At 45.7% G+C, this 27188-nt stretch overlaps 1 protein-coding gene across 7 annotated transcripts in view; it reads left to right on the forward strand.

Annotated features, from left to right (window-relative positions):
• CD226 (CD226 molecule) overlaps positions 1-27188 on the forward strand; it is a 110750-nt gene that overhangs the window by 10515 nt on the left and 73047 nt on the right. For 2 of the 7 annotated variants that reach the window (XM_069569158.1, XM_069569159.1), the window contains exons 1-3: positions 9436-10122; positions 14841-15005; positions 15314-15649. In XM_069569158.1, the coding sequence (XP_069425259.1) occupies positions 14960-15005; positions 15314-15649 (382 nt within the window). In that variant the 5' untranslated portion in view covers positions 9436-10122; positions 14841-14959. Of the gene's footprint in view, positions 1-9344; positions 10123-14840; positions 15006-15313; positions 15650-27188 lie in introns of those variants that run through there. The other 5 variants (XM_069569156.1, XM_069569160.1, XM_069569155.1 and 2 more) reach the window with 4 other exon arrangements.

Consider the following 27188-nt stretch of genomic DNA (forward strand, 5'->3'; position numbering starts at 1 on the left):
AGGCAAGATATGCAAAACTTAGTCGGTCCTTGTTTTCATTTATTACAACTGATGAAATTAAATAGGTTTTTACATTTTTCAGTCTGTAGTTCTTCTGATGTGAATTGATGTTCAACATCCATTGCCTGTTTTATATTGGGACATTTGTGGGATTTTTTTGGTCACTCATATTTAAGTACTTTGCACTTAGAAAATATTATCCTTCTGTCACATCCCTCTCCTAATTGTCCCACCTTTGGCTTTACTAGTGTGCAATTTTGAACTCCTTATTACCAAATTCAGACTTAAATTGAAGAAAGTAGGGAAAACCACTAGACCATTCAGGTATGACCTAAATCAAATCGCTTATGATTATACAATGGAAGTGATTTAAAGGCCTAGATCTGATAGATAGAGTGCCTGATGAACTATGGAATGAGGTTCGTGACATTGTACAGGAGACAGGGATCAAGACCATCCCCATGGAAGAGAAATGCAAAAAAAGCAAAATGGCTGTCTGGGGAGGCCTTACAAATAGCTGTGAAAAGAAGAGAGGCAAAAAACAAAGGACAAAAGGAAAGATATAAGCATCTGAATGCAGAGTTCCAAAGAATAACAAGAAGAGATAAGAAAGCTTTCTTCAGTGATCAATGCAAAGAAATAGAGGAAAAGAATAGAATGGGAAAGACGAGAGATCTCTTCAAGAAAATTAGAGATACCAAGGGAACATTTCATGCAAAGATGGGCTCGATAAAGGACAGAAATGGTATGGACCTAACAGAAGCAGAAGATATTAAGAAGAGGTGGCAAGAATACACAGAAGAACTGTACAAAAAAGATCTTCACGACCCAGATATTCACAATGGTGTGATCACTCATCTAGAGCCAGACATCCTGGAATGTGAAGTCAAGTGGGCCTTAGAAAGCATCACTACGAACAAAGCTAGTGGAGGTGATGGAATTCCAGTTGAGCTCTTTCAAATCCTGAAAGATGATGCTGTGAAAGTGCTAACTCAATATGCCAGCAAATTGGGAAAACTCAGCAGTGGCCACAGGACTGGAAAAGGTCAGTTTTCATTCCAGTCCCAAAGAAAGGCAATGCCAAAGAATGCCCAAACTACCGCACAATTGCACTCATCTCACATGCTAGTAAAGTAATGCTCAAAATTCTCTAAGCCAGGCTTTAGCAATACGTGAACCGAAAACTTCCTGATGTTCAAGCTGGTTTTAGAAAAGGCAGAGGAACCAGAGATCAAATTGCCAGCATCCACTGGATCATGGAAAAAGCAACAGAGTTCCAGAAAAATATCTGTTTCTGCTTTATTGACTATGCCAAAGCCTTTGACTGTGTGGATCACAATAAACTGTGAAAAATTCTGAAAGAGATGGGAATACCAGAGCACCTGACCTGCCTGTTGAGAAATCTGTATGCAGGTCAGGAAGCAACAGTTAGAACTGGACATGGAACAACAGACTGGTTCCACATAGGAAAAGGAGTACGTCAAGGCTGTATATTGTCACCTTGCTTATTTAACTTCTATGCAGAGTACATAATGAGAAACGCTGGACTGGAAGAAACACAAGCTGGAATCAAGATTGCCGGGAGAAATATCAATAACCTCAGATATGCAGATGACACCACCCTTATGGCAGAAAATGAAGAGGAACTAAAAAGCCTCTTGATGAAAGTGAAAGTGGAGAGTGAAATAGTTGGCTTAAAGCTCATCATTCAGAAAACAAAGATCATGGCATCCGGTCCCATCACTTCATGGGAAATAGATGGAGAAACAGTGGAAACAGTGTCAGACTTTATTTTGGGGGGCTCCAAAATCACTGCAGATGGCGACTGCAGCCATGAAATTAAACGACGCTTACTCCTTGGAAGAAAAGTTATGACCAACCTAGATAGCATATTCAAAAGCAGAGACATTACTTTGCCAACTAAGGTCTGTCTAGTCAAGGCTATGGTTTTGCCAGTAGTCATGTATGGATGTGAAAGTTGAACTGTGAAGAAAGCTGAGCACTGAAGAATTGATGCTTTTGAACTGTGGTGTTGGAGAAGACTCTTGAGAGTCCCTTGGACTGCAGGGAGATCCAACCAGTCCATTCTGAAGGAGATCAGCCCTGGGATTTCTTTGGAAGGAATGATGCTAAAGCTGAAACTCCAGTACTTCGGCCACCTCATGCAAAGAGTTGACTCATTGGAAAAGACTCTGATGCTGGGAGGGATTGGGGGCAGGAGGAGAAGGGGACGACAGAGGATGAGATGGCTGGATGGCATCACTGACTTGATGGATGTGAGTATGAGTGAACTCTGGGAGTTGGTGATGGACAGGGAGGCCTGGCATGCTGCGATTCATGGGGTCGCAAAGAGTTGGACACGACTGAGTGACTGAAGTGAACTGAATTTTTGCCAAGTCAGTGTTTTAAGTTTTTATGTAGGAAAAACTGTCACATTTTCCCTGGCTTTGGCATTTATGTGTGTGTGTGTGTGTATGTATTGTTTAGTCACTGTCAATATATATATTGTTTAATTACCAAGTCATATCTGATTCTTTTGCAACCCCATCCTCTGTGCATGGGATTATCCCAGGCAAGAATACTGGAGTGGGTAGCCATTTTCTTCTCTAAGGGATCTTCCAAACCCAGGGATCGAACCCACATTTCTTGCATTGGTAGGTGGATTCTCTACCACTGAGCCTCCAGGGAAGCCCAATATATATATATATATATATATATACACACACATATATATATATCTTAATATGTGTATCTTAATATATTTTACATATATACATATTATATATGTATGTAATCTCAAAACCAAAATTCTGTCTTCACTCTCAGGCTAATAAAACTTTTTCTCCTATTTTTAGAATATGTTCCCTATTCAAATTATCAATATATTTGAAGTGTCAGCTGCTGTGAGAGCTGAGTGCACATATCAGGGTTCTTGATCCTAACTTTCCAAAACGCTTCCATCTTAAGTTGAGAAGGAAACAACTTGAAAGGACAGGGGACGAGGAACAGGCCACAGTGTGAATGGGGTGAGTCGCGGGGAGCCGGCTCCATGCCACTGTACCGGCCACAGTCCCCCAGGACCGCCCCGTGGACCTGGAAGACACCCTTGCAGCTGTCGCTTGGCACTGGCCCCACCACCGCCTGTGCGGGGACAGCCAGCTCCCAGCTGCCGGCAGAGACTGTACGCTGCTGCCCAGGGGCTACAGCCCTGCGGCCCTCAGGTCAGAGCGGAGACCTGGGGCCGTGCTGATACCCTGCTTTGAGTCCTCAAGCTTTGGGAGTCCGATTCTGATGAAATAAATGTATGGGCGGAGCCTATGTCTGCATACTGTGCGGGCTGTGCGGGCCCTCAGGTGGCCGTGGCGGGGCCCTCAGGGGGGCGTGGTGGGGGAGTCCTACTGCCTGGGAGTGGCAGATGTCCCCAGGCAGGGGTGGGAGCCCGCGTCAGCTTTTCCCAATAGCTAGGCACTTTCTCTAACACCGTATGGTAAGCAATGCATTCCTCTCCGACTGGCCCTGCCCCACCCCATGCTGAAATCTCACAGTTGTCATGTGCTGAAAATCTGCTGTTCTCTTTTCTTAAACCCCAAATGTGCTTAGTCACTCAGTCTTGTCTGACGCTTTGTGATGCCATAGACTGTAGCAGGCTACAGAGGTGCAGGTGCAGGTGCAGCAGGCACCTCTGTCCATGGGATTCTCCAGGCAAGAATACTGGAGTGGGTTGCCGTGCCCTACTGCAGGGGATCTCCCCAACCCAAGGACTGAACCTAGGTCTCCCCCACTGCAGGCGGATTCTTTACTGTCTGAGCCACCAGGGAAAAGTGAAAGTGAAAGTCGCTTAGTCGTGTCCGATTCTCTGCGACCCTATGGACTATACAGTCCATGGAATTCTCCAGGCCAGAATACTGGAGTGGGTAGCCTTTCCCTTTTCCAGGGGATCTTCCCAACCCTGGGACTGAAGGCAAGTCTCCCTCATTGCAGGCATATTCTTTTACCACCTGAGCCACACCAAGGAAGCAAACCCCAATTAATTCTGGGTTTATTGAAAAGAGGCTGACAACCTGACCTGCAGAGTCACCATCCACTGTCTCAGTTCAGTTCAGTTCAGTTGCTCAGTTGTGTCTGACTCTTTGTGACCCCATGAATCGCAGCATGCCAGGCCTCCCTGTCCATCACCAACTCCCAGAGTTCACTCAAACTTACATCCATCGAGTTGGTGATGCCATCCAGCCATCTCATCCTCTGTCGTCCCCTTTTCCTCCTGCCCCCAATCCCCCCCAGCATGAAAGTCTTTTCCAATGAGTCAACTCTTCACATGAGGTGGCCAAAGTACTGGAGTTTCAGCTTCAGCATCATTCCTTCCAAAGAAATCCCAGGGCTGATCTCCTTCAGAATGGACTGGTTGGATCTCCCTGCAGTCCAAGGGACTCTCAAGAGTCTCCTCCAACACCACAGTTCAAAAGCATCAATTCTTCGGTGCTCAGCTTTCTTCACAGTCCAACTCTCACATCCATACATGACCACAGGAAAAACCATAGCCTTGACTAGACAGACCTTTGTTGGCAAAGTAATGTCTCTGCTTTTCAATATGCTATCTAGGTTGGTCATAGCTTTTCTACTCATTTCTAAAAAATCATTCTTCCTGTGACCTAACTACGTTTTATTTGATGTAACTTAATTACGAGAAAGGGCTTCCCTGGTGGCTCGGTGGTAAAGAATCCTCCCACAATGCAGGGAGACCTGAGTTCAATCCCTGGGTTGGGAAGATCCCCTGGAGGAGGGCATGGTGATCCACTTCTGTTTTCTAGCCTGGAGAGTCCCCAGGGACAGAGGAACCTGGCGGGTTACAGTCCATAGGGTTGCACAGAGTCAGACACGATTTAGCAACTAACACTTTCACTTTACTTTTCAATTACGAGAAAACATTTTACACATATGTGGACCATCTACCCAATCCTGACCAAGTAAAACATTGGGTGACACAGGAAATGAGATGTTAGCGTTGAAAAGATGGTGAGCCATTCACCTAAGACAAAGAAAGCCTGTTTAGTGAGGTAAGAGAGTATTCCACGTGCCACAGGTGCGGGGAGCATCCAGGAGGGAGGGGCCCCCCTCCTGCACAAGGCCTCGTCCCTTTGCCCAGCATCCTTCTGCAGGAGATGGAAGGGCTTCTTACGCGAGCTGAGCTTCAGCCACAGAGCAGCTTACTTCTTTCACTCGCTCCCTCATTAGCCAGAGGGAACTCTGATGAAACAGTTGTAGACTGGCTTCCTGCAGGGTTTGCTGCTTATTATGACTTCAAGCCTGATGGAGGCAGAATGGCGATGCCTGTGCAGGTATCCTTGCTGTTTCTTGGCTGAAGGAATGTAGCAGACCCCCCTCCTGTCCCAAGAGAGGGACATTTCTTTTGCATTTGTTGAAGGGATCCTGGTTTCTATTCAGACCTGCTCTCTGGGCCACATGAGATCACTAGACCATCTTCATTTTTCAAGTTAGCAGCACGTTTAGGCCCAGTGAGTGAAGTGAAGTGGAAGTCACTCAGTCATGGACAAGGGGTTGCAAAGAGTCAGACAACTGAGTAATAACACCACCACCTCCACCAGACGTGGGAGGAGGGTGTTGGTGTAAGGAGGCATTGAGGGCAGGCCGCACACATCTTCTTGGCTGCAGTATCCACCAGCATCACACACTCAGCACTGTGTCACAGACACTAGGAGCTGCCTCTGGAGAAGGTCATGAGTGTTCTTTTCCAAACAGTTGAACTGAATCTCGACCCCTGAACATCTCTAGTTCTTCCAGTCTGCCTCTGCATTCTCAGTCCTAATAGAGTAAAACCTTTTCACATTGTTGCTCTATCATGCTTTTTAATATCTGGTAGTGCACGATGACCTCACTCCATTTTTCTTCTTCTTAAAAGTGCACTTTGCTCTTAGGTGTTTAAACAAAGCTCTTACTCATAGAGAAATGTTTGTCCTTTGAACATCCATACACACCAACCACACCGAGTGCTGACGAAAAGTACCCCGACTGCCTCCCATGGCCTTCGCCATCTCATGAGTCAGCGAGACTTTCCCAATCAGTCTCTCCCAGCCCGAACTGCTCAAGAATATAGAAGATTTAAAAATTCCAGGTAAATTGAAACATTTCTGGTATGTTTTCCCAAGGTTGGTTCTTGCCATGGAGGAACATAGCATGCTACCTTCATTTATTCAAGACTTACATGTTATTTCCTTCAATAGAATTCACATCTTTTGTATGATTACTACAGATTCTTGAGGAACATTCATATATATTCATACATACATATGTATATGCATAGACTTGTATATATATGTGTTCATTTTGCTGCTCTTTTGATATGATATAAAGTAAAGCTGATGAGCCTTATGAAATCTTTTTGCTAGACATATCATTTATTCTCTTCTCAGTTCCTTTTTTTGGTTTGATTTCTGTGGTGTTCTCCACATACACTGTTGATCATCTGCAAATAATAGTGTATTTAAAATAATTCAACATTTACAATGTTTTATTCTTTTTTAAAAAACTTAGAACATCAGTGAAAACTTCCAGAGCAGTGCCAAATAGTGGCATTTGATAGTAGTCATCCTCATCTTGAGAATTTAATTATGATCCTTCTATGTCTTACCATCAAGTTCACCATGTGTTTCTAATCAGTTTTCTTTATTATGCTAATCATATTCCAAAATCATTCTGAGTTTTTATTAGGAAAAGATGTTTCCTTGGGGCATTTGCTGGATTAAATGGCGTTTTCTCATGTTAACCATAATTTTCGTTATTTATTGAGAACCCAAAACATTTGTCCCGTGGTATCTCTTGCTTTCTGTGTTCAGCTCATTGCTTTCTCATGGTCGCATTCTTCTAGTGCCCGTATCTCCAGACACTAGAGGCTGGTCCAGATGCAGGCTCCATCACTGGTGGGAGTTCTTCCCAAGTGGCGCTGTATTCCCTTCTGCCACATCACATCAGGAGTCCCTTCCTGTCTGGGTGGACCATTTTAGTGAGATTAGGGTTGATCAGAGGGCTCAGGTGTTGTCAGTCAAGAGTATATGTCGTTATAAAACCCCCACTCACTTTTTGCCCAATGGCTTTAGCATCTAGTGACAATTGTCTCAAGCTATTACTTTAATAGGTGTTGAAAAGCAGTGATTTGAAAAGATCTATTATTGTTTTTTTCCACTCAGTAGCTGAATTTTTCTTCAGAGAGAAATGTAGGTCACTCTGAAATGCAATTTGTATAGCAAAGGCATTTGTTAGAACTTACCACTTGTTAGAACAACAAGTCGGTGCCCTGAGCACCTTCAAGGAGGAAGGAGGTGGCAGGTGAGATAGTGCTCTATGCAGAGATGTGAGGATTTTAGCTGTGCTTTCTACTTCTGTCAACAAATGGTAATGTTAAAGAGTCTTTTGACTTTTAAACTGTCGAAGAAGTCCTTAACAAGAGTCAGTGAAACCACTGGAGGGAGGACTTCTGCTCATCTCTCTGAGTGGCAGGTACTGTTCATCCTGACCTGCTGCTCTTCCTCGTCTTGACAGCAGCGTGCTGGGGGGAACACTTGGAACTACCATTGTCTGGAGGCGCCAGACAGTTTCATTTGCGTAGGATGCTGTTACTGTCTGTTTTGGATTCATTATTGATCATGTGATCTTTTAATGTTTCCCCTACTTGCTGAGTAAGACCTTGCTGGGGAGAACGCTCTTGCTTTCCTAGGGCCAAGACATTGAGATGCCAGTGTCCCCACAGGAGCAGATATAAAGCTGATGGTTAGTTTCTTGCTAGATTCCAAAAGCCCCAAGAAGAAGCCAAAGAGGATCCTACAGGGAAGCAATAGAAACTGCCTCCGTTCCTCCTTCCTTAGCAATAGCGATAAATGTATTATGATATGGGTGATGACAATGCATGTGTTTGCAGGTGGACGGAAACCTAGGACGTGAGTATAGAAGAAATTGTGGCAAAGCCCCTAACCTGTATGAATCTGGATTTTGTGTGGAAGAATGAATTTGCAAGCCTAAGACCCAAGAGATGTAAATAAATAGCACCTACCATGACAACAGGCTCTGATAGTCGGCACAATGTGAATCATCTGGGTAGATGGGACAGTTCCGGGTGCTGTTTGAGGTTCAGTTCAGGGCCTATTGTGTCATTTTGAGAAAGGGTGGGCCCCAAACTGCAAAGTTTGTCTTTGGGTTGGTCCTGAAAAATCAGTGTGCGTTTTGGACTGAGGCTTCTTCTTCTTCTTTTTTGTTTTATTCATTGGAGAAATAGAAAGATGAGACAAAAGAAAAAATAAAAATCACACCTTGGAATTGGGACAGATTCCTGGTTGTAGTTAGATCATATGTTGTGAAATCTAACAGAAGTCATCACTTTACCCACCCACAACATCTGATGGGACACCCACCATGTGCCAGGCACCGCACCAGGCCCTGTGGATACGGTGCTGGATGAGAGCTCATCCTCACCTTGAAGGGGTTTGGTTAGATATCATAAGAAATTCAGCAGCTGAATGGGCCATTGCAAAGGATGTGGTATGTGTTTCAGTCAGGATGTGCCTAGGATTCTCAGGAAATTCAGAGGAAGAACACCTCTCTGTTTCGGGGGGTGTGCTCAGGGAGAGGACTCTAAAAGGGACGTCTAAGCTGAGACCTGCTGGGTGGAAGAAGAAGAAGAGAAGCCACAGCAAAGTAACCTCTGCTCTTCAGAATATGTTCCCCAAGTTATCAGCTGTTAGGAGGATCAGGAGTGGAGGGAGGGAGTGAGTGAATTTGTAAGACATGCGCCTAGAAAAAAAAATGGCCGAGTTCAAGTGTGTCTGGCCTTGTAAGTCAGCAAGAAGTTGGATCTTCTTTTTGAGGATGGTGAGGAATTGAAAGGAGGACAAGAGTCAGGCAGATGCTTTGGGAAGCTTCCTTTGTCCCACAGCAATGTACTCGAGAGACAATTATGTAATAAAAGGCAGCACTTCAGGCCTTTGCATGCTTTCAGGCATCCACGTGGTCTGCAGAAGAGGCCAGCCTGAGGCTGCGACCCATTGTTCAACGCTGGGGCCAGGTCATGCCTTCTCTTCTGTTTGATGCTGCGTTTTCTCGCCAATATTTCCACGAACTGCATGAACTCAGCTTCAACCACAAACCCTGTGTGTTGGTTTAACCTCCATCCCCTGCTAAGTCAAAAGCATGGATAAAATTAACTCTGCTGTCCTCTGGAACAACCTAGAAACTGTTGTGTGTCTGAAACAAAGAAGCTGATAGATTTGTGGGGAAGGTTCTTAGGAAACCGCCAACCCGTGCGCTTTCTGTGTCAGAGAGTGGGAGAGGCAGAAAACAAAACCGAGAAGGGTATCTGGGAGGCAGCGCTCAGATCTGGGCAGAGATAAGCTTCCTGGGCCTCAGAGACTTCTGCCTCTGAAGTGCTTTGATTGGCAGGAAAACGAATGGGGAAGAAAAGGCAAAGTAACCAATTTCAGGTTTTTTCTTTTTTTGTGCGTGTAGTTTCAGTTCAGAGTTAGAACACTGACAGTGAAAGTGCATCCTCTCAAACTGTAGAAGCTTAGCAGGGGGAGAGAGAAGGGACCAAAGTATATGTGACTTGGGAATGAGTCTGAGTGGCTGAAATAGTAGAGATGCTCCCAGAGAGAAGCAGGGCTGCTTGTTGATTGGTTTGAATCCTCCCAGGTGAAATATCAGTGATTTAACTTCAGCTCCGACCTGAGGGAGCCCTGGTGTGGAGGGGGCGTGGGACCAGGAGGCTCTGGGACAAACCAAGCCCCAGCTGCCCCCAAGACGCACCCCCAGGGAATGGAGCGAGGTGGGGAGATGGCCTTGACCGAGAGGGAGTGAGGCCAGGAGGTCCCGATAAACAGGAAGTCCTTACCGGAGACGCACACCGGGAAGAGGACTCAGAACAAGCCGAGCCTTTGCGTCTCCAGGTTGGTGGTAACCTTCTAGACGAAGGTTGGATGTGGTCAAACTCACACTTTCAAACTTAATACTGATCAGGGAGAGGGGGGCTGTGGATCCAGAAGGATGACCAGCAGGGAAAACAGGCAAGTTGCTGCGGGGAAGAGCTGTGACTGACTCCAGGACGACCATTTCCACAAGCATGTAAGTTTAATGATGGGCATAGTTTAGCAAAAGGGTGTCGCTCAGAGTCCTTTTTCTGTCTGTTCCTGGGAAGGTCCGATAGTTTGGATCTTGAGAATAAGAAAACTGGGCCTTTTTACCAGTGTTGGGCTGCCTGGCTTAACCTGGTGATGGTGGTTTTGTTACTAAGTCATGTCCAGTTCTTTGCGACCCTATGGACTATAGCCCACCAGGCTCCTCTGTCCAGGGGCATCCTCCAGGCAAGTATGCGGGGGTGGGTTGCCATTCCCTTGTCCAGGGGATCTTCCCCACTCAGGGATCAAACCCCAGTGTCCTGCTTTGCAGGCGGATTCTTTATCAACTGAGCTACCAGGGAAGGCCTCTTGCTTAACCTACCTCGCATCAAGAAAGCCTGAGCGAGGATAACTTAGTCATAAAGGTTTGATCTCCAGGTGTAAATAACCCTAGGCAAGGGCTGGCGAACTTCTGTGAAGGGCTGGAGAGTCAACACTTTGGGTTCTGGAGGCTGCATGCTGTCCAATACAGCTCCTCATATGGCAGGAAACAGCCGAACGGGCATGTCTGAGTTCCCGCTGAGCTCTCTCCAGAGATGGGACAGTGGACTGGCTTGTTCTGGAGGATCCCAAAGCAAAGTCTCTGCCTGGAATGGAAGCAAGTTTCCATGGCCCCTCACAGGCAGCAGAACCTGTCCCAGGGGGAGGTCTGTGACTGGCCACGAGGCCCTGGTGGGAAAGGTTCTTTTAAGGAGACTCAGTGAGGCAGAAGCAGCTCCTGGACCCTGCTGCTCCCCTGATTGGCTGTGAGCAGGAGCCTCTGAGCAGCCAGGACCCACAGCCACAGGCCCCGTCAGCTCTGCCTCTGAACATGGGGGAGAGGACAGAGCTCGCGCAGGCCTGACCCGCCTGCCTTGCCGCCTTGTTCTCAGGGCTTAGCCAAGGCTTTCTGTTCCACGGCCCTTGGCTCCTGGGCATGCGGGTCGTTGTCCAGGCCAGGGAGGAGGAGGGGGGAGCAGGGATGGGCTCCCAGATGCACCAAGAGTCTAGGCAGGAGCCCTGGAGGGCGGACTTGGGGAACTAAGGAGAGAGCAGGATCCTCCCAGTCTCACCGGCACTTGGAAAAGCAGGATGCCTCACAGAGAGCAGAGCAGTGCAGCTGAGGAGGTGGGGAGGGTCTGTGAGGATGGCCAAGTGAGGGGCGCCCAGCCCAGGACACCTGGCGGGCATCAGCCCTGTGAGTTGAAGTCACACTTCTGCAGTTTGCGGAGATGCGGTCAACGGTAGAGAAGTCAAGTCATGTCTTGATGAATGCCATCCTCGAGAATGGGCTCTTTTTAACACAGACGGCTGTATTAGGAAAAATCCTCAAGCCCAAATCCCTTCATAAATCATGCAAAAAAAAAAAAAAAAAAAAGGCTGCCTGCACAGCAAAAAATAGATCCTGCACAGTTTCTGTTTGTCTTCAGCTGGATGTTGATCAATAGGGCGCATCCTTAGCAAAGGTGTTGCAGCTGAACCTTATCTCCAGCCCCATGTCTTTCTGTACCTTTAATTCACATCTGTGACCTCTAGGCCCCTTGAGTGTAGACGCTTCAGAATGCAAGTGCCCTCTGCTCTCTTCACCTTTTAGTAAGTTGGCCTCGGATTCCTTGGGAATGAAGGGGTTACCACAAGTTTTTGTTCATGCACACCCCTTTCCCGGTCAGCCTCCTGCATTCCCTAGTCCTCACTCCCTGGACGAGGAGGTTCACTGAGGGTCTTTCTGTCTTTCTGATGTGAAATGTAGATCATTTCCTTGATTCTTCTTGGTTCTACTCAGGCCCCACTTGCCTTCTCCATCTCCAGCCCCCAAATCTGTCATAGTTCTCAGTGGAATGGCTCTGATCGGTCATGATATCCTGGTGGTGTGGGAGAAAACAATACCCAAACTAGAACAGGTTTTTGTTAGGAGTCAGGAGAGGAAGGTGGGTGATGCTCAGCTCTCTTTCTAAGAATTTAAAGCAGACCATGTAACTCTAGTGTCTGAAGTGCCTCCAACAGCTTCCACTTGTTCCTAGAATCGTATCAGAAGATCTTCGAGGGCAAACAGCCTCATCCTGGCCTTCTGCACAGTCTAATCTCTTGTCATTTTATGTCTCCATCTGCCCTCAATGGCTTCAGCTGCAGTGACTTTTTACATTTCCTTCTGGAGCTGGGATTCTTTGTGCCATCAATACATGTCCCAGGAATCATGCTTGGTGCTGGAACAACAGTGGTAAAATAGCTGCCAAGTCTGAATTCCTCTCTGGATGTCATTTAAGACCCTTTGGATCCAGACCCAACTTCATTTGTGTCCCTTCCCACCCCTCTAGGCTGTAGTCACATCATTTCCTGAAAATGCCCTGTGTTATGCACTTTTATCTCCTCTTTCCATTTCTCTCTGTCTTTTTTTTTTTTTTTAAATGATATCATTCGCATTTTTCTTTGGCTGTGCTTGTGAAATCTTAGTTCCCGACCAGGGATTGAACCCGGGCCCCATCGGTGAAAGCATCCAGTGCTAACCACCGGACTATCAGGGCATTCCCTCCTCTTCCCATTCTACTTGGAAAGTCTCATTCAGGTGGAAAAGCCCAGAAAGAGGTGCAGCTTTCCTATGAAATCTTCCCCAAATCTGATAGAATGAATTTGTTCCTCTTTGGGATGTCATAAAACTCAATTGAACAACTTGAATCGAAATGATTTAGTTTTGTTATCATAAATTGCTCCTTGTATCTGTCTGGTGCGATGTGTTATACATGACTGGAAGGCAGAAACCATTCTTGTATCTCCAGGACCTAATCAGGGTCCCTGAGACCTAATCAGGGCTCAGTAAAATTTTTGTCAAATTGTTTCATCAAATTACTTACAAAACAAAGATGACAGTTGCCTCATCGGACTAGGTCACAAAACAGTCATAGGCACAGAAGACAGAGGGGAAAGGTTTTGGAAAACAGAGTGCTCTGTAGACATAAGGAACCACTGTGCAGTATTATATGGACACGTCAGAGTTTTGTTCTGATTATCATTGCCTTTTTTTAAAATAATTTTTTTTATTATGTTTGGCTGTGCTGGGTCTTCACTGCTATGCCGGGACTTCCTCTAGGTGCTGCGGGCAGGGTGCCCTGTGCAGGCTGCTCACCATGGTGGCTTCTCTGGTTGCAGATCACGGGCTCTGGGCGCTCGGGCTTCAGTAGTTGGGCTCCTGGCTCCAGAGCACAGGCTCAGTAGTGGTGGCACATGGGCCTAGTTGCCGTGCTGCACGTGGGATTTTCCCAGACCAGGGATTGAACCTGTGTCTCCTGCATTGGCAGATGAATTCTTTACCCCTGAGCCACCAGGAAAGCCCTATCATTACATTTCTGACGTCACACTTGAAGTTCCCACATTAGTTACTGATGTGAAGGAGAAGACACATACTGGCGGACTTTGAATGGAATCACGTAGGCTCAGAGTCAGCATCAGGCAAAGGTGCCTTTAATGGTTCCTGCTCCCCATTTTCTCCATTTCTCACCCACCTTTTATTTCGACCCTGTCATCAGGGGGTCAGGTGCATTCTTCTTCATTGTCTCTTGTTACAGAGGCAATAATATATTTTCCCGCTCACATGGTAGTATGTTCCCAGCAACTTCTCGGGAAACTGATTATTGTTTTACAAGAGAAGGAGGAGAGCAATGGTGCACCTACTAGGATTATGTAAGACGGGAGCATCAGGAGAAATTGGGTGAAGGGTACACAGACCCTCTCTGTACTTTTTCTGAAAATTCCTGTGCTGCTGCTGCTGCTGCTAAGTCACTTCAGTCGTGTCCGACTCTGTGTGACCCCACAGATGGCAGCCCCCCAGGCTTCTCCGTCCCTGGGATTCTCCAGGCAAGAACACTGGAGTGGGTTGCCATTTCCTTCTCCAATGCATGAAAGTGAAAAGTGAAAGTGAAGTCGCTCAGTCGTGTCTGACTCTTCGAGACCCCATGGACTGCAGCCCACCAGGCTCCTCTGTCCACGGGATTTTCCAGGCAAGAGTACTGGAGTGGGTTGCCATTACCTTCTCTGGAAAATTCCTGTGACTTTACAATTATTTCAAAATAAAAAGTTAAGTTAAAAAAAACCAACAACAACGGTGGATTTGTATATGACCTGAGCCACGCTCTGGAGGGCCTTCCCCAGTCCCTTAATTTACCCCCAAAGCAACTGCCCGAGGTCAGCAAAGAGGCAGAGGTGACGGGTTGGCCATGACCATGGGCCGCTCACGCTGGTGGAGTTCAGGCCCCTCCCCACACCCCGGCAGACTCTGCTCCCGCCTCTTGTTCTCACTGCAGACTCCCCGGCCCTCCTTCCAGGGGGAACACCACCCCTTCTCCATCCGCGGCCCTGCTTTGTTTTCCTTCATACACTCACCACCTCCCCACACCCTGTACTTCCTTATTTTATTTTCTGTCTCCTCCCACTAGAAGGTAAGGTGCATGATGGCAAGGATTTTTTTTTTTTTAATTTATTGGTCCATCCTCATCAACTAGAGCAGAGCACTGAGCACGGGCACTGAGCACGCACTCAGACCACATTTGTTTGATGAATGAGTTTTTTGTAGAAAACGAAAGCTTGAAAATAAGCCATTTCCCCGAGAGAGAAGTAATTCGAATCTACCCATCCTTGCACGCGAGCAAGCCTGACTTTGAAGCTCAGACCTTTTTTCCTGTGTTCACACTTCAGATAAAGAAGACGCTGCTGATAGGATCTGAGAGGAAGGAAGCAGTGCCTGGTGGCAGGGCTCTGCAGATGACATTATAAATTGTCCTTCTAGAGACCGGCCTCCCCGACGGCTTCCAGAGATGGATCGCCTCACCCTCCTCTTGGCAATTCTTTATGTGTACACAGGTAACGATAATGTCTTCATTTAAAGAATTTACTCCTTTTTCAAGTCTTACACTGTGACACGTTCAGAATTTATGACGCTCTGGGTTGGTCTAGATAACTTCTCACTTGTTCAGAAAAACTACCAGTTGCGAATGCCAATAATCAGCGGTGGAAACCTTTATAGGCTAAGGTAGAAACTGCCAGCCTTTACCCTGATTCCAATGTATTTATAAATATTCATAAGACTATCTTCCTAGGTCTAGAATAAGTTTCTGATATTTCTCTGGTGTTTCAGTCTAATTGAACTCACGTGATGACGTGTCTTTCAGCGCCATGTGAAGAGATTTTTTGGGACACGACTGTTAAACTTGCTAAGAATATGACCCTAGCATGTGTGTATCCATTAGCGGACACTGTAACCCAGACGGAGTGGTTCAAGATTAAGAAGGAGAGAGAGTCGATGGCCATTTTCAACCCTGCATACCATGGGATCGTAAGAGAGGCCTACATTGATAGGGTCTACTTCTCAAATCACACCATGACCTCTCACGACCTGACCCTGTCCTTCCACAATGCCTCTGAGGTGGACGTGGGCTTCTATTCCTGCTTTCTGCATACCTTCCCACACGGAACCTGGCAGAAGGTGATACGGGTGGTCCCGCCAGGTAAGTACGTTTTCGTTTACCTTTTCACCCACCTCCGATATTTGGTTCTATGAAGACCATGTAGAAACTGTGAAATGCCTTATCCCATTTTGGGGTCATTTCCCAGTTGCATTTCTAGATTCTATATTGTTGTTTCAAAGAAATAATACTGTGAATCAATTCCATTTTTCTTAATGTGCTATCATCTCGTGAATTCAAATGTCATGGGAGAAAGCACAGGCTTTACCTTGTCTTGATGAGAAGTTGAACCTCAATGAAGCTGCTGTGGACAGTGTTTGGGTTCTGGGGCCAGTCACCTGCTGTGTGGTGGTCCCATTTCCTTTTGCGAGACTCCAGGTGCTTCAGCTCTGTGCATTCAGTCCTTTCTGTGACAGCAAATCTGGGTTTATTAGTGAGTCCTGGCAGGGTTCAAGCCCTGGCTCCTGTTTTCTCTTCACCCAAGTTTCACTAGAGAGGATGCTTTATAAGGTGCAAGCTGTCATTTCAGGAAGAATCAAATGAGCTCTTTAAGTGTTTCCTGCTGTGTCTGCCAGTGACTGTGGTTTAGTGCTTAGTGAGTGAGTGAGTCCTGCGAGGAATACCCACATGGGTGGGGTATTATATTTGGAAAAACTCAGTTTTAAAGCCTTTACTTCCTTTATAACGTTGAATTAGCTGCTCAGTCTCTGAATCTCAGGTTCCTAAATAGCAGATTGAGTTAAGAGCACCATTCTCTTTGTTGAATGGTTTAGGGATCAGATATGTAAAGAACTCGGTCCTCGATAGCTGGGGAATTATTATTATTGGTAGGTATTATTATTGCTTGTGCTTTTACTTTATTTTTTAAAAATTTAAAAAGTTTTTCTTCTGTTAGTTTTGGCTGTGCTGATCTTCATGGCCACATGGGCTTTCTCTAGTTGTGGTGAGCAGGGGCTGCTCTCAGGGTCCTCCTTGTGGTGGCTTTTCTTGTGGCTCGTGGACCCTGGCATGCTGGTTCAGTCATTGCGATGAACAGGCCTGGTTGTTCCGTGGCACGCAGATTCTTCCCAGACCAGGGCTCAAACCTGTGTCCCCTGCATCAGCAGGGGGATTCTTTACCACTGGACCACCAGGGTAGGCCTGTGCTTTTGATGCAAAATGACTAACGATAACATTTTTAGATAGACTCGGGAAAGCAAAAGTTCGGGACTGTGTGTTTCCTGTCTGGTGTCTCTCAAGTTATATCCCAAACAGACTTCCAGCAGAGCACATCCTATACCACCTGATACAGTGCTCTCTTTTTTAGGAATCCGTATTATAAACTAACAACTTACAGTCATATATAGGAATATCTAATGGTCAGGAGGTGAGACAAACTTCCATGTGTTAGTTTCCCCTTTCTCTTTAGGTGTAGCTAAGCTCAAGAACAATTCTGTGCGTATGAATGAGCCTTACAGAGTGTCAATCGGCAAAATCTCTCCTTAAATACTCACTTATTAAAGACCTCAGTCATCACTCAGACTCTCATTTGCTGGTGAAAGCTGTTAAAAGCTGTTTGCACGTCTTCAGTGTCTCATCCACTCTGATGAGCCATGCAGGTGGAGCAGGGGATGATAAGGGTCTTGGGGTGAGCTCTTGGACACACGGCCTGAACCACCTGGGCCAGAAACCGATATGCTTCCCCACCCTGCCTCGGGCGGCGAGATTTTGTAGTTTGGGTTCCAAGTCAGGTATTCTGATCTCTGTCAAAGAGCAGTCAACTGAAAACAGGTGCATTTGAAACTGACCCAACACTGTAAACCAGCTGTACTCCAATGAAATGAGAACATGAAAATACTGTGTTATGAAGCAGCAGCAAGGTGATATATTTTTCATGGGTGTATTTGAGATCTGTACAGACTATTCTGCTTCTTTCAAGGTCTTGATTCAATAAGATTTATTAGCACTGTCTTCTTTATATGAAAAAAAAAGTGCTTTGTATAAAGTTTGTATTTTTCTGTCTCTAAAACTGGCATGTTTATACCCAATTATCTTAAAGTAACCACTGTGAGTGAGAAAGGCTTTTCTTTAAAAAAAGAAAACAGCACAGGGCGGGGAGGTGGGAAGTTGGGGAGATATATGTTGGTCAGAGTACAAAGTTGAAGTTACATAGATGGAATCAGTCTAGAGACCCAATGTACAGTGTAAAGACCATAGTTAATATCATCATCTTGAACACTGGAGGTTTGCTAAGAGAGTAGATTTTGGGTGCTCTTCTCAACAACAACAGCAAAATGTAACTGTGCGGAGAGAAGATATGTGAATTAACTTGACTATAGCGATTATTCTACATATCATTTTGTGGTATAGACCCTAAATATATACACTTTTTATTTGGAGCAAAAACATGTAGCTTGACTTCTTCTGAAGTTTTAAGGATACAGGGTAGCACTAAATTATTGAGAACTAAATTATGGTTGCCACCCCAAGGTAGGATTTTTAGCATCATGTATGAATGACTTCAGCAATATTTTCCCATTTCTCTCATCCAGATTTACTTCTCCCTGTTGCTATTTTGAAGAAAAGGGAGATCTCTGCCATATGGGACTTTTTCAGAAACTGGTGAGATTGTCAGTCAGTCACCAGTCAGAGAAAGGCCAATTCTCCTTGTTGCCAGAATTCTGATAATGGTATTCTTAAACATATTTTGCTGTTGTTTTTGATCATTTATATTTTTAAAGGATAGATTGCATTAACCAGCCGGTGAGAGTATTTCATTCACTTCTGAGATTTGGAGGGTTTCATTTTTTCTTTTAAGCTAAGAATGATAGGGAATTTATAAAATATAGTAGCTATATTTCAAAATGAATCTTAAATATACTTGAACTCTTCCATGCGTGCTTTATTTTTTAGAACTTATTTATTTATTTAGTTTTGGCTGTGCTGGGTCTTCCTGGCCATGCGTGGGCTTTCTCTGCAGCGAGCAGGGGCTCCTCTCTAGTTGTGGTGCGTGGCGTCTCATTGCAGTGGCTTCTCTTGTTGTGGAGCCCTGGTGCTGGGCCTGCAGGCTTCAGTCATTGCTCCATGGCACATGGAATCTTCCCTCACCAGGGGTCGAACCTATGTCCCCTACCTTGGCAGGGGGACTCTTAACCAGGGGACCACCAGGAAAGTCCCATGTGTGTTTTAGTACATGTCAGGGTCTACAAACATCACCTGCTTGTATAACATAGAGGGGTAGTTGATCTATTTAACAGTGAAAGATTGGACTCAGAATCCAGAGATCATCATGTGTACAACAGATTGTAAGATCTTCAGAAAGATGAAAGAATTGAGCCATGTGCGCTCTAAATATACAGATTTTTCCTCTTTACTGAAAGTTGACAGTGTGTGAGGAGCTCAGTCAACCTTACTGAGGTCTTCTCATTTAACCGCCCCTCCTTCCCACTTGGATGTAGATGTAACAGGTTTGCGGGTGAGGACACCGAAGGGAAGTGAGGTCTAGTGATCTGCCCAAGTTCTCAGGCTTTGTGTCCCCTGGATCGAGTTGCAAGTAGAGGACAGGAAGCGCCAGCTCAGGGGACACGCGAGCAGGCGGGGGCTGAGGGGACACCCGTCATTGCTCGTCCCTGAGGTTCTTCTCCTCCTTGAGTTTTCAGAGCAGAGTGGAAGAGCACGTTGAACATCTCATTCTGGATAAATGATATTGTTAGTGCAAAATTATGTGAAAATGCGCGTTCCCGTCAGAGCAGGCATTTCTTAATCAGTAACTGATTTAGAGCATTTAATGGCAAGAATGGCTACACTTATTTCAGTGCCTCATGGAAAAATATACTGAGGCATCTCAAGAGGGGACAGTTCAAAGGGAGCCCTTTCATGGAAGAGTTTGTGGAGGAAGTGGGGTTGTGGAAAAAATGACTGTGTAACCCATGTGTCTCTGGCTTCACTAGTCAGGGTGAATGTAGTTACATTGATGGAAATGTCCCCCCAAATGTGTCATGCATCCCAAATACTCCACCAGCTAACTCTGACCAGGTTAGCTAGCTCTGACTCATGCCAGGTGTGCATGAGGTAGATACTTGTCCTCTGGTTTAATGCTCATGAAACAAGGTGGCGGGCAGAGAGCACTGTTATGTGTGTGCTCAGTTGCTCAGTCACGTCCAACTCTTGGCTATCCCACAAACTGTAGCCCGCCAGGCTCCTCTGTCCATGGGATTTTCCTGGCAAGAATACTGGAGTGGGTTGTCATTTCCTTCTCCAGGGGATCTTCCCAACCCAGAGATTGAACTCGCATCTCATGCATGGGGAGGTAGGTTCTTTACCACTGTGCCTCCTGGGAAGTCCAAATACAGCTGAGGAAACCAAAGGGTCATTAGCCAATTCAAGGTTGCCAAGTTGCAACACCAGGGTGAGACCAGGTGGTATTTTCAAAGAATGAGAGGAAGGAGAGCCAGATGCCAGCAGAGTGGGTGTGAAAAAGGAGGCTCAGGAGGAACAGGTCCGGCTGGACCTGGAGGACTTGGAAGGATCTTTTAAAAAATTATGATATGATTGCTGTACAGTATGATATCAGCTGGGCTTCCACGGTGGCTCAGATGGTAAAGAATCTGCCTGCAACCCTGGAGACCCGGGTTCAACCCCTGGGTTCAACCCCTGAGTCGAGAAGATCCCCTGGAGATGGGAACGGCAACCCACTCCAGTATTCTTGCCTGGAGAATCCCATGGACAGAGGAGCCTGCTGGGTCCGTGGGTTCACAAAGAGTTGGAACACAACTGAGGGACTAACACACACACACACACACATACGATATAAATCATAGGTGTACAGTGTAGTGATTCACAGTTTTTAAAAGTTATACCTCATTTATGGTCATTAAAAGATATTGGCAATATTCCCCTGGTGGCTCAGATGATAAAGAATCTGCCTGCAATCCAGGAGACCCAGTTGATCCCTGAGTCAGGAATATCCTCTGGAGAAGGGAATGTCTACCTGCTCCAGTATTCTTGCCTGGAAAATTCCATGGACAGAGGAGCCTGGCAGGCTACAGTCCATGGGGTCATAAAGAGTCAAACATGACTGAGCAATTAATACTCCCTGTGTTGTACAGTATATCCTTGTAGCTTATTTAATACATAATACATTTTTACAAGGAATTTTTTAGCATAGCCTGGGGGAGGGAAAGAGAGAAAATGGAGGAAAAAAAGGGGGGATGCTGATGGCCAGGAGAAGGGTGTGGGGAAGTCTGATTCAGGCAGATGGAGACTGGATGGTGTGACTGGAGGGCAGAGCTCCATGTCTCACCTGGGCTTCATTCGGGGCCCCTCACCGCCTGAGAGGCGGCCTCGAGGTCACGGAAAGAACAGTGACGGTGGGACCCTCTCTCTGCGCTCACAGCAGAGGTTGTCTGTGGGCCCAGGTAAGGTTTTATACAGTAGATTCTATGTTTAAAAAAAGGAGCCAAAGCCCACAGAGCAGCAGAAAGTGAGAGAAGAGCCTGGAAAGATTGGATGGCCCAATGTCGCTGTGCCTGATGGAGTTTGAACTTGACTCTGCAGTGTAGACTGTCGGAAGTCTCTGAATGTTTTCAGAGGGAGACACATAATGATGCAGTTTTTTTCCTCATCACCTAGGTTAAACTCACTGCAGCCTTATAGAAGGGGAAGAGTTGAAGGGCAGGTGAACAATTATTAATAGTATTTTATGAGTTGGAACGCTGATCCACAGGTGGTAGGAGTCCAGGTTGGTGGATCTGTTGTGGTACTGGTGATGGTAATACTCAGGGCTGTTCAGAGAAACAGTCAGTACCGTGTGTCATGTGACTTTGGATAGCACAGGGTGGGCCAGCAGAGGGAGGCCCAGGAGGACCTGGTGATGCTGCAGATGCTGTCGGAAAGCAGCCTGCTGAAGGCGGGAGCGGGGCAGGCTTTTTCTTGTATTCAGAACTTCAAGTGATTGGATGAGGCCCACACACATTAGGGAGACCAATCTTCATGCTCAGCAGTCACCAATTTAAATGTTAATCTTAACCAGAACTGACTCATTGGAAAAGACCTTGATGCTGGAAAAGACTGAGGGGCAAAGCAGAAGAGGGTAACAGAGGATGGAGATGGTTGGATGGCATCACTGATTCAATGGACATAAACTTGGGCAAACTCTGGGAGATGGTGAAGGAGAGGGAGGCCTGGAGTGTTGCAGTCTGTGGGGTCACAAAGAGTTGGATACAACTTGGCAACTGAACAACAACTTAACCAAACCACTCTCCAGATTAATACCCTAAATTAGCCATCACATTTATTTGGAAAACGATACTGCTTTAGTTAAAGAAGGCTTCCCTGGTGGCTCAGACGGTAAAGCATCTGCCTGCAGTGGGGGAGACCTGGGTTTGATCCCTGGGTTGGGAAGATTCCCTGAAGAAGGAAATGGCAACCCATTCCGGTACTCTTGCCTGGAAAATTCCACGGACTGAGATGCTCCTCAGAGGCTGGTAGGCTACAGTCCATGGGGTCGCAAAGAGTTGGACACGACTGAGCGACTTCACTTTACTTTAGTTAAAGAACCCGATTCCTAAGACCTAATCATTCCACCCCACTGTGTATTCGGGGGATTGCCCGCATGTAGGAGAAATGCCTGAGAAGGTTTATGCAGCAGGTTGCTGTGACAGCCTACAAATGAATGACTGATCATGGTGCTCCCCAACCAGGATGAATTTGGGGAACATCACGTGAAAGGAAAAAAGCAAGAGTTTCCGGAGAACGCATAGGGTACAGTTCCTTTCCTTTATAGTTTAGAAACATGCAGAACTAAGCGATATGTTACCTAGAGATGCACATGTGTGCTGAAACTGAGGAAAGCGGGTTCCGAGGCACAGCCTGGAAAGAGATGGAGTCAGGGAGAGACACGAGGGTCTTCAGAGTTCCCAGTCAGGTGTTTTTCTTATCCAGGAACTTTGTTTCCCATCTGTCTTAAAAATGTTTTATGAAATTCCTCTCATCTATTGAATTTCTAATAATAATAATAATAATAATAAACAGTGAAGAAGAATGCACTTGCGATTTTGAGCAGTTCACAGATAATTAATTATCTAAATTAAGGGTGAAATCTTCATTCCGATTTGGGCTGGAGGTCCAGAAGAGGGAAAACGGTCCAAAGTTTTATGATCCAAGGGCTGAAAAATGATGGTTTCATTTAAAAAGATGGAAACTTAGGAGATGGCTTGTCTTGGAAGAGAGGAAGTAACTGCAAATGGTTTCAAATACATTGGGTTGAAAAGTAGCCTTTGACCAGTTAATGGGTTGGGATTATGGAAGAGAAAACAAAGAAAGTTGAGGACTGAAGACATTTGGATGATCACCCAGCACACGTGAAGACGGTGCTTAACCAATCAAGTTCTTGTGGCTGGGAGGAAGCTGAGACCATCGCATCAGAGGATGGTCACACTGAAGCTGGTGGGGAGCATTCGTGTTAAAGACTGGAGAGGGCTGGGGGTGGGGAGGGGGGAGTGGGGGACACTCGAGAGCAGGACGGGGGCTCTTGGTGTGGAAGCTGCTGTGTCCACAGCAGAGGTGCCCTGTGTCACTGCATCACGCAGGCTCCTGACCCTGTCTTCTTCGGCACTCCAGCCCCGCCTCCTCCCATCTCAACTCGGACAGTGAGGGTGTTCCTCACTGTCTCCTTTCTGGTTTTGTTCTTTCCTGGGTGGGATGAGACTCCCTGTATGTCGTCCATGCTTGGCCTTAGATGGGTCTTATCGCTACGCCCATCAATGTCAATATTTTCTCTTGTCTTGCCAGTTGGTTTTTCTAAAGTTGGGGTATCTCAGGATTTAAATTTTGTTTAAAGCTGGAAATGGGCAAGTGGCCCAGATCTGGCAGGTAGACCTGGCTGGGCTGATTTGTGGGACTGACATCACTCATTCACTAATTCACTCATCACAGCTTTATTGAGAGCCTGCTCTATTCAAGATAACGTCTGTGCCTGGGAAACCAGAGAGACATGATCTTAGCTCTAAACCACACAGAGTATTAGGGGAGACAGAAGTTGTGTATCGCAAATTATAATTTAAAGCAAAGAGTAAGTGCTATTTACTTTCAACTGGGAAATTCAGGATAAATTTCCTGGAAATGGGGAATTTGAAGTTCACCCTGATGGAGGTAAATTTGAATATTTGGATAAGGAGATAGTAGCATTCAGGAGAATCACTTCAAATATTATCTAAAAAGTAGACAACTTTGGCTCTGCTTTAACCCACTTTGCAAGACAACACCTAGGCATGGGCTTCCCTGGTGGCTCAGATGGTAAAGGCCTGCAATGCGGGAGACCTGGGTTTGATCCCTGGGTCGGGAAGATGCAGTTTATTCTGGTTTACAACTCATGGCTTGGTTTATTTCAGTGTGTTGTTGACTTAACGCTTCAAGAGGCATAGGAATCCTGATATATTTGGAAATTATATTTTACAATCTATCTCAAGATATTTTCATACTCTCATTTCAGCTGGTGTGTTATCTATCCCAAATTCAGAAGAAAGGAAGAAAACAGAGAAACTGGCACTACCTTATATATTAGTGACAAGAGATGGAGGAGGAGACTTAGTCTAAAAGGCTTCTTTGTCTATCAGTGGTAATTCCAGACCGGACTAAGAGGCCATGGGAAAGGGTCTTTCTTACTCTCCCGTTACAAGTGTCACCAGGACACACCAGCAAGTCTCATCCCTGCTGGATTCTTTCAGTTTTGCCCATCAGATGCATCGCTCTTGCTTTGAAGTTGGGTTTTTTTGTTTAAGTGAGGTAGAAAAATAAGAAATTCTTTCATATTTACTATTGAAAGGATTAACAAATTATTACTAACAGATAATAATAAATGATATTAATAAATACCAAACTCTCTTAAGGTCCATTCTTACAAGCTCAGAAGTAAGTCATGAATGTTTCCCCATCTATACAGCTGTGTGTAGTACACATATATGAGAAGAAAAATGGGTTCTCTAAAATGTTATATTTCAGTAGTTTTTCATTTAAGGAAGGGAAAAAGATATTAAATAGTGTCAGTAAGAAATAGCCAGCTGAGGAAAGCAGAAATATTTTAAAGGCTGAGAAATCTCACTCCTTAATGAAATAAAATAGCAGATAGAGAGACAGACGATAAAGAGCATCTTAAGAAGTGTGAAGAGCAAGTTCACGGTCACTGCACTTCTCAAGGGTGAAATTAATGGGAGCCTGAAAAGTGGAACAGTCGCCAGTATGCAGGCTATGCTTGCTTCTATTGACTCTCTCTCTGGTTGCTAAACCCAGAGGAGATGCTTGAGATTCACCATGAGACTCAACTCTTGGCCTTTGGGGTAGAGCTCTGTAATCAAAAATCAAAAAGGGAGACTTAAAAAATGACTCTGAAACAAGGCTATACGGATTTGTATACAAAATTAAACTCAACAATTGAGTGGCTGGTGAAGTTCAATTTTGTTGTTCTCCAGTTGCTCAGCCGTGTCCGACTCTGTGCGACCCCACGGACGGCAGCACGCCGGGCCTCCCTGTCCTTCACCATCTCCCGGAGTTTGCTCACACTCATGTCTCTTGAGAGGCATCCCGTCCTCTGCCTCGGTTTTAATGAGAGTAGTTTTTTCTGTTCATCCATCCCAGGGCACAGCCCTCTCTCCGGGGTGTTGCCTGCGAGCCCTGTGGGGTCACTCAGTCCCTCCCACTCCGCTAGGTATCTGCATCCTGGGAGAGAATGGTCACTGCAGGCTTGTGGGAAGATGCACCCAGGCCGTCCAGAGCAGGGGAGGCTACTGGCTGTGCTGCTTGCCTGCAGGCTTTTTTGTTGACTTCACAAGCCCTCTCCTTCCTTGAACAGCTGCTCTCCTTTCCTGGGGTGGGGTGGCTTTGGCTCGACTGCCGGAAGATGCGCTCCAGCTTGCCCGCGGCCCTCGGAAATCGCCTTAGTGCCTACAGACACATAGCTCTCGGGTTTTCCTCCTCCAGCTCACACCTCTTCTGTCGCTCATGACCACAGCCCTCTCTCCCCAGCACTCAGATGGCTGCCAACCGCAGCCCCTGGAACACACTTCCTCTGCTGAGTGGGTGCTGCTGGCGTGCGGGTGTGAGTGCAGGGTGGGGACTGTGGCTTCGAGTGTGAGTGAGAGCCACCCCCTCCACTACCCCTGGGTTAACTGGAACCTCCTCAACCACACACGCTGAGACCCTCCCCTGCACCATCTCAGCTTTAGATTCTTAAAAAAAAAAAAAAAAAAAATTCCTCCCATCGAAGGGTGAGAAGGTGTGTTCACGGCACCTTTGCTCAGAAGCTTCTCATAGGATTAGAGGTGGTGTCAGGGACCTTCAAAGAAACCTTATGGGGACAGGCATCCTGACAGTACTGACTGAGAATAAAATGATACTTTTGCATTTTATTAGATAAAAATGCTGGATTTCAGATGTTTAAAAGCAGAGAAATGAAAATAAATAACTGAAGCAAGGGGAAAGGTCAAGCTCTCAGGGCCAGAGGCCTGGGACTCTGCAACCCACTGTCTCTTTGAGCTGATGCTGGGGCAGGGAGCTGGTTTAGCGTAGACAGAAAAGTCACTTGGTCTCTAAGCTCTGCCTTTGGTTTTTGTTTTCATTTAGTTTTTGTAGGGAGGGGAGGTCACAAGCAGGATGGTTCTTCTGTTCCTTCAGGCACATTTCTGGAGACAGTTAAGATTTTGAAACCATTAAGAATTTCAAAGTTTATCAAGTCCATCCTTCAGGGATCAATGCGAAATTATTCCCCCAGGCACCATCTCTTCTCCTTACTCCACAATAGTTTTAATTAAATAACGTAGCTGATGGGGCTTCTGCTACTTCCCTGGAGAGATTATTCACTACCCAATAAATCTCAATGTGAGAAAATTTTCCCTGACTTCAGCTATTTAACCCACTTACATTAAAAAAAAAGTCTTCATAATCTGCCTAGAGAGAAAGACCCATGTTCCATAGAAGATTGATAGAGAAAGCTTTCTAAGGACGAAGATATTAGATGCAGAATTCACATTTAATAACTCTGTAAATAGCCACATGCGTCATACCTGCTGGGCTTGGTGGGGCCAGTGAGGATGGTGTGTGAGCATGAATTCTGTGGGCATCTCTGTGCGCCGTTTAACTACTGGAATACTTAAGGAACTTAACAGTCTCATTTCGGCAGATTACCTCTTAAGACCATATTTGTTCCATTTCTCGCCAGGCTACATGAAATCCTATATGCTATTAATACCAACACTGGCATTTCCAGAATAGTGTACCGAAGGGGCATGCCTGTGTATAAAATTTCCTTCTTGACATATAAAGACCCCAAGACTTCAGAAAATTTTAGATCATCTACCTAATCCATTCCACTAACGGAGAGAATACATTTATTTCTCTTTACAAACTGGATGCTACTGTTGAAAGTGGATGCACCTACCATTTTACATCTGAGAAGCAGCCAGGGATTCCATACTCGTCTCTGAGGCAAAGCTCAGTGACGTTAGCATATGTCCCCAAATGAGATTATTTTGTATCTCATTAGCTTGTGACACCACAATTCTCAAGTTATGTCCCTGCTATCTTTTAAGAAACATAGTTGCTCATTTAA

The sequence above is a fragment of the Ovis canadensis genome, chromosome 23 (genome assembly GCF_042477335.2).
Source record: "Ovis canadensis isolate MfBH-ARS-UI-01 breed Bighorn chromosome 23, ARS-UI_OviCan_v2, whole genome shotgun sequence".
Taxonomy (NCBI): Eukaryota; Metazoa; Chordata; class Mammalia; order Artiodactyla; family Bovidae; genus Ovis; species Ovis canadensis.